At 38.7% G+C, this 11,725-nt stretch overlaps 1 protein-coding gene across 1 annotated transcript in view; it reads right to left on the bottom strand.

Moving 5' to 3' along the window:
• Positions 1-111: 111 nt before the first annotated feature.
• LOC112050250 (zinc transporter 2) overlaps positions 112-11,725 on the bottom strand; it is a 44,841-nt gene continuing 33,227 nt past the window's right edge. Inside the window, exons 4-10 of the mRNA XM_052885814.1 lie at positions 9,885-10,076; positions 9,535-9,709; positions 8,957-9,050; positions 8,354-8,478; positions 7,381-7,496; positions 6,735-6,915; positions 112-5,613 (exon numbers count right to left, since the gene is read on the bottom strand). Coding sequence (XP_052741774.1) covers positions 6,767-6,915; positions 7,381-7,496; positions 8,354-8,478; positions 8,957-9,050; positions 9,535-9,709; positions 9,885-10,076 — 851 coding nt within the window. The 3' untranslated portion in view covers positions 112-5,613; positions 6,735-6,766. The remainder of the gene's footprint in view (positions 5,614-6,734; positions 6,916-7,380; positions 7,497-8,353; positions 8,479-8,956; positions 9,051-9,534; positions 9,710-9,884; positions 10,077-11,725) is intronic.

The following is an 11,725-nucleotide window of genomic DNA, read 5'->3' as shown; positions in this document are numbered from 1 at the left end:
CAGTGAGCCGAATATGGGTTGATGACGATACGACGATTGCGCTGAATAACTGAATCAAGCACAGAGGCATTCAATAAAATATAAGTGGTGGAGAAATAAATTTGGACAAAATAATTTCACGATTTTATTTTCAGTACATTGGTTACAACAGAGTTCGAACGCGGACGGCAAATACATCGATAGACACAATATTGCACAGCAAAACAACTTGACAAAGCTTAGTTTACAAAATATATTTATACATACAATTTTCAAAAATACTTTTTTGGTTTTCATTTTTAATTTGGCAGCAAACAGCCTCAAAGCCCACCGCAAACAATCATTCATACAACATTAGCTACTCAAAAGATTATCATTATTATTGGTAAGGCTCTTTTCACACTATTTAAGAATTTGATTCGAAGTAGGTACCCGTAACGCTAATTAAGGTTTCCGAAGCCGAATTTATTTTTCCAAAACCGAAGATGCGACATATTCTCCAATTCTTAATTCGGCGCATTGTTCACTAACCGAATTAACTTTTGACAAATTAACATTACAAGTAACCAACGCATGTTTGCACTACACTCTGATTGTATTCGAGTCAATGAAAAATGCAAGCAATACACTGAGCTACATTGAATGCAATGTAATGCCAATATCCGAATTTTATCAAAGATTTCTAAATCTAAATATTCTCGGATGCAGACGGAAAGAGCCCTAACACTAATAAAGTCAAGAGAAAAATAGATCCAACATTCAATTTAGAGTCATTTATTGCACTAATACCTATGCCTTAATGTAAACCTTCTCGAAAACTTAATGTGACAAATTTTCGTTTGCGGTGGATTTTGCGCTCTAAATTATACAAAAAATATTCCAAAGAGAGAAGTGCCTGCCCATTTTTACTTGAAAACGTTTATGCAGTCACTCGTAATCGATTCATATTCGTGTAATAGTTTAAGTAAGTCTTCATTATAATTTCTTTGATTTTTGATTTCTGCATTAGCACGCCGAATTAGTTTTTACAATAATATAATTAAAGAATATATGTAGTTTTTTAACCTGTAGTCTGCTGATACTTTTTAGTGTACCTACCCAACTTTAATAGTAGGTATTACAATGCTATTTAGATTTAGGAATATGTTGTTTTTGCTTTGACTGTGATTGCATTTTATCTTTTGAGTTTTAACACACATCGTATTTGTATTAAAACGAATATGAATCGACCACTCACAATGGTTATAAAGCCTTCTGTTCAAGTTGAAGTAGGTAACTACAACTGAACTGCTACATCAACTCCTACTCAAAACATAATTACACAAAAAGGGTATTTCTATCACAATAAATTCACTAGTTTGAGCACATTATTGAATTCTTTGTTGTGCTAATAAGACTGTATGCAAAACATTACCTTTAACAGTCACAAAGTTCTTTTTAATTATAATGAATTCGAAAACTATGGATTCCACAACGGTTGGTTACCCCAGTAAGTTTGACTACATAAAACAATTCTAAAAATAGTCAAATTTGTTAGACTTTTTTAAGTTTGACTAGTTATTAAAAGATTTTTAGTTTTTCACCGGTTTGGAAACAAGTTCTGAAGACCCGACAATAAACTCGACAATTATTCAAAACAAACAAACAACAATTACAATAATTATTTAAAACAATAAAAATTTTGGGAATAAATATAACTTTGTGATAAGGTATTTATTAATGTTTTGCATACAACCGAATTAGCACCTTTATCTTACCCTAATATATAATAACTCGTAACTTACATTAGATAAACATTTTCAATTAACACTAATATACTAACATTTTCTTTGGAAACTAAAATAGCGTCTAATAGTTTCATTTTCTACACTTAATAAATATTTACTTGAAAAAATAATACCTATTTATGCAAAACAATGCTTATATTTACACACAATATAGTCAGAGAGCATGTGGAAATATTTGTGGAGATGCTTAAAAAAATCAGCTATTATCGAGATTTTTGTCAGGCAGATTCAGATAAGACACCCTCAGTAAAATGTACACTTTGGTGTTATCTTTCGTTTCGATAGTGCAGGGTTTTGTGAAAATTTTAAAGAAAAATAATTTATCTGTGGTCGTACGATACGCCGCTTAGATTATAAAAAAAAAACTACATGTTTTAACACTTTTTTAAAACTACATTACAGGTTTCGAGCAGTGTTGCATTTTCAATTTTGGGCATTAGAAATAGACCTTTATTTAACGAGTAGTGTACGAGACTTATTTTAACATCCGTTAAAATAAGTCTCGTACAAATGAAGACGAAATATTACTAAACCTACTAATATTACCTCCTGACATTCATTGAGCACACCTAATATTTATTTTAGTAAAAGAAAATTAACTTGACTAGTTATATTATGTCTCGGTTTCACTAATAAACTCTAGCAGACTTCAACTGTAATTCTTAGTAGGTTCTTAAGAATTTCTAAAATATTGTCAAGCACCTCCATGATATCTCGTGGTCAGCTCTCCAACTAAAATATCATAACTTACATAGTATTCACAATAATTTATATATTAACAACAATAATAATTTCAATATATCTAATTTACATTTACGCGGTGTTTTGAAGATTTATGTAAAAAAAGCTTTTTTTCAAATAGTTACTTAGCGTATGTAGTTTTAACGCACAATTTTGATTTATATTTATTTGAGCATTATGTAACCAATACTGTTAGAAAAAATAATACAGGTCAAAAGCTTTTAGTAAATTAACAAGTTTTATAATTAGAATATAACGGAAAAACAGTTCAATACAAGAAACTTAAAAAAACGTTTTTTTTACAGATAATATTTAATAAATGTAAGTACTTAATAACAATAAAATTCAGAGCAGGCAGAATAGTTCAATAATATATAGAAGAAATTCGATTAACATTAGAATTTAAAACAAAAGACGGAATCAAATAAAGAAAACAGAAACAAGCTCCAAGTCTAACATTTAATTAAATATTAAGAAATTTCTCAAACTTGTAGTTAAAATAAAATATGCATCTATATATCAATTAATTAATTAATTCCTCATTCGCACGAAAGCTTTTTAACGGACGCTTAAACAGCGTTCAAATACAACAAATGCATTCCCAAGTGTATGTTCACACGACAGCGTTTTTAAAACGCGACGCTTTTTTTCGAGCAGTGTTGCATTTTTAATTTTGGGCGTTGGAAAAAGACTTTTATTTAACTTCATACTATATTGAACGCTTTTTTAACGTCTATTAAAAAAGCTCTCGTGCGAATGAGGCCTAAGACTGCGCCTGCGACCTGCTTGTTATTATACAAGCAAACGTCAGCGACTTCGTCTCACAAGAAAATGTTTTTTTTTTATCTTTCATAAAGTTTTCCTACCCTCCTTTCGAGATGAGCGAGAGTAAATAAATAAACAGACATACAAATAAACACACAAACCCCCAGCTGTTTAAAATTAGTATAGATTATACATTTAACATATCATACAGCAAAAGTTTATAACACGTTTGTCAAAATTGTGCGTCCTAATTTATCTTATCCCTAGTCGCACACACAAAATAATATTGTTAATAAAGCAGGTAATTTTAGAATTTTCAACATTTTCGATCGTACCGCGATGCAAGAACCAGCTCATGACTAAGGGCCCCGTATAGGTTCGAAACTAGTCAGGCATACTTCGACGTTGTATCACGTGAGTTTTAGCCGTTTTTGTATAATAAATTAAAGCAGGTAATGGTTGCCTAAAGTCGTAATTCACCCTTATCGGTAAGAGGCAAATTACCCTACTTTATGAACAATATCATTGAACGTGTGTGGGAGACATAATACATATAAACATGAAAATATACATATTTACTCAGGATTCCTACTAGACTAGCATTATGCGCATCAACAAGTGTATTTGGTACTTATAACAAACATTTCCGCTAATAATTCGAATTACATAATTTTTTTTATACAAGGCCTGGCCCAGACTTCTGGTATGTAATATCTATATCGTGTAATGTCACGTGTATAATGTGGACAACGCACTATCAAAATATAAACGTAAATATCACAGATTAAAGAATAATAGGCAGATAGAGCGTACGGAACATGGCAGGGATTCAGCCATTCCAAATACAAATTAAAAAAAAACGAATACTTTCTCGAGTTAGTACGACACGAAGCGTCGCATCAGTAACATTCAATATTGTTCAAAAAAAATGGCGTCTTAAGTTTTTAAATTTTAAAATTAAATAAGATGGGAGAATTTTTTACAGGTAAATTGATTATTTATCAGTCTATTACGATATCAATTTACGTAATTGTTGTTAGTGTTAAATCTTGAAATAGCAATTCTGAAAAAAGTTTGTATATGCGGATATCAAGGAGACGCGTGGCGTTTGTTTTATTTTATGGGTTTCACCGGCCTCACCGCGTTGCTTCTGTAGACTCATTCTATATCATTCTTTTTTCTGTGGTAAATATACTGTCCGCACTTTTTCAATATAGTAATCACATGTAGATTGTATTACTCAACGCCAACGAACTTTAATACAAAAACAATAATTGCATTAAACAAATTTCCACAAAGCGTTGTTCCTGAAAGAGAAGTAGTACCACTAACGCCATCTATGAATATTAAAAATATTTTAATTAATTGAATTTAAGGTCTTACATGGCCGACTTTTTTTAACTCCAAGACTGCGTTTTTGAAAGAAAAACCCTATTTTCTATTGGCTTGACCTAGCTAACTATTACACCAATAATTTTAGCTTCGACTGATTCTCCGGCAAAGACGTACCGCCAAGCGATTTAGCGTTCCGGTACGATGTCTTGTAAAAACCGAAAGGGGTGTGGATATTCATCCACCTCCTAACAAGTTAGCCCGCTTCCATCTTACATTCAACATCATCACTTAACATCAGGTGAGATAGTTGTCAATGGGTAACTTTAAGAAAAATTTAAAAAAAAAATGAGATAGTCCTTATCCAGTGACATAACATTACACGTGTTTGGGCCAGGCCTTATTGCTAATAACTATATATATAATCGAGTCAATACCATTTAAAAATAATATATTACATTTCAATTGTCCAATATATTTATATTAACCATTTATTATTATACAATCCAAACTTTGGCACTTTTTTAATACTATTTTGACATTAATTTAATAAAAACATGATAGAACAAAATTATTTACGAAACTTACGAATATTCTAGAGCCTCAGTAGATCATATTAACCCATAGTATAATTTAATTGGGATTGTTGCAATTTAGATCTTATTACAATGGCATTATGGTCGAGTATAACAAATAAAAATTGATCCATTGGTGCTACGAAGGCTCTTATAGTTTCATCGCCAATTCTAAACATTTAATACATTATATTACACTAATACTTTTTGGAATGTTGCATACAATACAAGTCTTATAAATTACAATTATCTTACATTTATCAACATTTCATCATCATCACAATAAGTAATATATAAATAAATAGTTTCGTCGACCTTACCCTATGAATCTCATCACGATTTCCTGTTACATTTCATTTAAGCTTTATTTTTTTGTATTTCTGACATCTTGTTTAGTTTGTGACGTCATAGCTCAGCCGCGTTTTGTCCACAATCTGAAACGATTAATAAGAATATTTACAAATCTTCTTTTATGTAACTTATGTTTTTATGTGTTTTATTAGAGATTTTTCGGTGAATGATACCGATATTTAAAAATACCGATAACAGCGACCGATAACATTACGATCAGATCAAGCCATAGACACAAAAGTAAATAGACGGATAGATGGGATTGTCAAAAAAATAACAACTTATTATGTATTGTGTAAGCCTAGAGAAATAGACTTATTTTCAATTTTCGACTAATAGCACTGCGCTATTAGTCGAAAATCGAAAATATTGCTCTCTTTTTCATACTATCAAGATTGTAAGAGACATCGCTATTTTGGAACCCCTTTTGAAAGGTCTTTAGAACTCTTGTCAGAAATAAGGCAAGGCGATTCAACATTCAGTATGATGCGTGCCGTTTTTACAGGCACAATAACGGTACGGTCCAAACACATTTAACAATAATCGGATACATATTAAAAAGACAACAATAAACGTAGTGTTAGCAAAAAATACAGACTTCAATCATAAATTTAAAATATACTGAGGGTTGGTTTAAAATATCTTTTAAGTTACAATATCGCCCCAATCAGTCGTCTATTCCTTATTTGTCTACGCATCTAAAGATTAAAAATATACCTTAACAAATGACGTAGTTTTAACGCAACAATTAAATTAAGAGATATTTCTAAGAAAGTCTTTTGTCTAGAAAAAGAGAATATTTATCTTTGATTTGTTAGTTTCGTTTCAGGTGGTTTATTTACTTAATAAAATCACTTAAAGTTTTGCCCGACATGCAGATTTTTTTTGTTTTTTTACAAGTTAGCCCTTGATTACAATCTAAGATGGAAGCATACTAACTTGTTAGGAGGAGGATGAAAATCTACACCTCTTTAAGTTTCTACACGACCACACCACAAATACCACACATCGTACCGGAACGCTATAGCGTTCCGGTACGATGTGTGGTATTTGTTTACCGACAAAGACGTACCGCCAAGCGATATATCGCTTGGCGGTACGTCTTTGTCGGTAGGGTGGTAACTAGCCACGGCCGAAACCTCCCACCAGCCAGCTGGCACACTACGACAATTCACCGGTCCGTGTGGTACCCCCCCCCCATTACCTGAGCGGCTAGCGGGTGAGCGTGCGCAGGTGTCAGGGCGCGGCGGCCGGCTGCCGGCAGTCCGCGCAGCTCGCCATGCAGTGCGCGTACCGCTCCAGCTGGAACGCGCCGCTTGCCGCGCCGTACTGCCGCGCCAGCCGCTGGCACGCCTGCAGCACCGCCTCCCAGTCCGCCAGCTCGTCTGCCACACGAGGACTTGTGTTACAACCTGAATGCCAATCAGCTCTGGCATCCACAAGCAGCTCTGCCATCCACAAGCCATAATCGGCGTAACGAATAAAAATTAATATGCTATTTCACATTAATATGCTATTTCACAACTAATATAGCACCTGTGTTCAGCAGTAAAAATACTTGAATATGCAAAATAAAACGAGTGTGCTATAGACCACACGACTGAACTAAAACTTCTTTCAAAAATAAAAACAAAGCGCCATCTATGAGTCTCAGGTACAACTGCATCGCAAGTGTACAAAAAAGGGATTGTTTCAAAGTTCTCTAAGAACGCCATCTACTGGTAGTTTAAAATTACAAACACTGTTTTACTATGCCTGTAGATGGCAGCACTCATCGTCCATTTATAGTATTATATATTTTTTTATAGTAAGGGTACACATCGCAAGCACAGCTAGAGGCCGCCACTCACCGATGGCGACGTGCGCGGTGAGCACGGTGTGGTGCGTGGACAGCGCCCAGGCGTGCACGGAGTGCACGTGGCGCACGCCGCTCAGCGCGCCCAGCGCCGACACGCACTCGCGGTACCTGCCACACGCAACCGCATTTTATATTTGTGTGTAAAAATTAGGGATACACTAAATTATCCAAGTTTATTGGCTAAAGTTACCTAATTTTTTTTTTATTCTTTACAAGTTAGCCCTTGACTACAATCTCACCTGATGGGAAGTGATGATGCAGTCTAAGATGGAAGCGGGCTAAGTTGTTAGGAGGAGGATGAAAATCCACATCCCTTTCGGTTTCTACACGGCATCGTACCGGAACGCTAAATTGCTTGGCGGTACGTCTTTGCCGGTAGGGTGGTAACTAGCCACGGCCGAAGCCTCCCACCAGCCAGACCTGGACAAATTAAGAAAATCTCAATCTGTCCAGCCGGGAATCGAACCCAGGACCTCCGTCTTGTAAATCCACCGCGCATACTACTGCGCCACGGAGGCCGTTAAGCAGTCTTAATCAAAATGTGCCCAAGTTATGTCTTATCTAAATGTACCTTTTTTTAACGTGAGGAAATCCTCATGGATACCTTCTCGCCACGGGGAGGCAAGAAGGTTATGTCGGACGTCAACCGCCTAAAACCGCACGGTGTTCCGACTCGCCGCCTAATGACTGAGCCACGGGAACATTTCATAAACTACCGCAACTCAGCCAGCGGCACTCGTAATTAAGTTCTCGTGTTGTGTTATTAAAACCGCTTCGGGAACACTAAAAACGTCCACAACTCGAGGATTTATATTCAGTGGGCGACAGATTCCCCGTATCCCTGTCACCCGGACGTCCTCGTCAAGGAGGCAAATGGATCTAAATGCACCTAAGTTATCTTACCTAAAAGCACCCCATATCTAAAGCTTATTTCATTTTACCTAAAATTATCCAAGTAACCTTACCTAAAGTTAGTGGGCACGGCCTGCATGAGCATGGACAGCGCGTCGCGCACCACGCGCGCCGACGTCAGCAGCACCAGCACGCTGAATATGAACGTGCAGATCGGGTCGATCACCTTCGCCTCGGGCTGCAACACACGAACAATATTATAGACCATTTCATTAAATACATAATGCTACAACCACACAATGGTCCTGTCGCTAACGCAATTATTTTTTCTTTTTTTTTATTCTTTACAATTTAGCCCTTGACAACAATCTCACCTGATGGAAAGTGATGATTCAGTCTAAGATGGAAGCGGGCTAACTTTTTAGAAGGAGGATGAAAATCCACACTCCTTTCGGTTTTACAAACTGCTCTACTCGCGCAAATAACCGCTACGCTCCATACTGGTCCTTTGAGTAGTAGATATAGACTCCAAAATAGAGAGCGGTGGACAGAAAATGAAATGCGGCAGGCTATATTTCTATGCTTACTATCCTCGCTACTTCCCACGCCACTTGTGCAATTTGTGGCGAGCGGGTATTGATAAAATATTTGACATGCACTCTACATTGAAGCTACTATGTTTTAGGCAAAATAAAAAAAAATGTGACGAAGCTTACATATATTTTGATGAGTATGGCGGCCAGCAGCACGCCGCAGCTCTGTATGAGGTCGCCGATCACGTGGATGAGCGCCGCGCGCAGGTTTATATTTCTGAAAAACAGCAATACGTACTAGTCAGAGTTAACTTAGTTTATGGAAGTGTAACTCCTTGTACGCTTGACATGAGGAGGTAGTTGATTAACGCGTTACGAAGAACGAAATGAAAAAGTAATCGGGTGAGGCTTTTAAGATGCGTGCTGCCATCTACAGGCATAGTAAAACAGTGTTTGTTATTTTAAACTACCGGTAGTGGCGTTATTGAGAACTTTATAAGATTCCTTTTTGTATGCAGTTATGCCGGACGCTCATAGATGGCGCTTTGTTTTTTTATTTTTGAAAGTTTTACTCGTGTGGTCTAAAGCACACTAGTTTTTTGTGTGTCCCATGTTATGATCCAATATTACTTATATTAAATCGCTATATACAGGCGGCTCAGCGCGTTGGGCTACGTTAGGCTCAGCAAGCCGTTGGGTTGCGTGTCGCTCCGCCGGAAGCCCCAGCACTCGTGCGAGTGTTAGCATAAACATCAGCTCACCTAGCGGTGGAGCCGGCGACGTGCGCCTCGGTGGCGGCGAGGTCCTTCATCCCGTAGTCGCCGTTGGGCAGCGCGCCGTTGGGCTGCTTGTCGCGCCGCCGGAACAGCCGCAGCCCGCGCGACGAGTGCTCGTGCGAGTGCGCGCACGCCGCGCCACCGTGCGAGTGGTAGTGTGCTGCAAATACAAAAATCATCTTCATCATACAGAAGAAATAGGAGAAAGTGACATTAATGTTTGAAAAACATGGTTGCCTTAAATTATTAATATTAGTAATGCCGCAGCCTGACACCAGCATTATCATGTCAAGCTAGATGTCGTAGTCCAGTTAACAAAGTAAGCAATGTCCCACCGATGTCGGACGCGCAGCCGTGCAGCACTAGCGCCAGCACCACGTTGAAGGCCACGCCGCAGCCCGACACCAGCATCATCATGTCGGGCTCGATGTTGTAGTCGCCGGTGCGCACGCGCGTTGCCGCCACGTACACGAACACGCCGGTCAGCGCCCAGATCAGCAGCACCGACGTCATCGCGCCCAGCACCTCTGCGGACAGACCGACCAATACCATTTAATTTACGTATTGACGTAAAACTTCTTTACGCACGCTTCACTTAGCGAGTAAAGTTGTGAATGCGTTACGAAAAGTCCAATCGAAATGACATATCGTAAAGTTTTGTAAGTGCCATCTGTAGTAACACTGCTAAAGTACTACAAGCCCAGCACCAAATCCGTTAAGTCTTTTAACGGTATAAATTGTGAACTAGTAGGTGAAGTAAAGCAAGTCCGACACTAGAGATGGCGCTACTAACCGCCACTAATTTTTAAGTTTCTCATTTATGTATTGTTTTATTTTTATAAACAGTTTTACTTTTGGCGTGTGGCATAATCGGTTTTTATTCTCAATTGTATAACTATTAATCAATTAAAATATTTCAACATTCATAACCTATTTCACAATCACAAGTGATTTTTACCACCTGTTTTCAGCAGTCATGGAAAAATATAAACAATAAAGGGATCGTTCGATTCGAAACAATAAGAGCTCGCTAGAATTTTACAGCTTGTGTAAGCATCATTTTGTTGAATCAAAAAAATCGTGCCAGTAACACGGTTTTTCATTGGCGAAAAATTACAATGACGACATCATAGTGTGGGAGAACTTTTACCCACATATTATCAACAACACTATTGAATCCTTGATAATAGACCTTACATATTTATTGCTCTTATCTGTCAATACATGTCGGTCTTTAACTAAACACGATAACAGCGCACCGCGTACAATACAGTGAGTTAGTGTCGGTACACTATCAACTGCGTGTAAAGTAGGTACTGATAATGTAACAGGGATTAGATTATCTCACTTCTAGCGGTGGATTAAACGAAAACGTTTTAAATTAGCTGACACACGTGAACGGCATGAAATACTACCGGGTTATTAAACTAAGATAACTCCTCCGTTAACGCAAGCAACCTTCATTTTATGACTGACGAAGAATAATCACACAAAAACATATTTCCCTTATTAAATTAAAATGTACAAGTAGAACTTTGAAAAGCTTAATGTGCGAATTCAAGCAACCGCAAATTTAACCAATGAACGCCAGCGCGCAGCGTGTGCTGTACGTCGTTCGAGCGCACTCACCCACTCTTCGGTACCCGTAGGACATGTGCACGTTATGCAGGCGCGCGGCGCAACGAAACGCCAGCAGCGCCAGCGCCAGCGCGAACCCGCCGCAGTCGCTCAGCGTGTGCTGTAAGTCGCTCGAGCACACTCACCCGCTCTCCGGTACCCGTAGGACATGTGCGCGTTGAGCGGGCGCGCGGCGCAGCGAAACGCCAGCAGCGCCAGCGCGAACCCGCCGCAGTTGCTCAGCGTGTGCTGTACGTCGCTCGAGCACACTCACCCGCTCTCCGGTACCCGTAGGACATGTGCGCGTTGGGCGGGCGCGCGGCGCAGCGAAACGCCAGCAGCGCCAGCGCGAACCCGCCGCAGTCGCTCAGCGTGTGCTGTACGTCGCTCGAGCACACTCACCCGCTCTCCGGTACCCGTAGGACATGTGCGCGTTGGGCGGGCGCGCGGCGCAGCGAAACGCCAGCAGCGCCAGCGCGAACCCGCCGCAGTCGCTCAGCGTGTGCTGTACGTCGCTCGAGCACACTCACCCGCTCTCCGGTACCCGTAGGACATGTGC

The sequence above is a fragment of the Bicyclus anynana genome, chromosome 2 (genome assembly GCF_947172395.1).
Source record: "Bicyclus anynana chromosome 2, ilBicAnyn1.1, whole genome shotgun sequence".
NCBI lineage: Eukaryota > Metazoa > Arthropoda > Insecta > Lepidoptera > Nymphalidae > Bicyclus > Bicyclus anynana.
The sequence above is the reverse complement of the archived record's forward strand: the minus strand, read 5'-3'. Positions and strand labels throughout refer to the sequence as shown.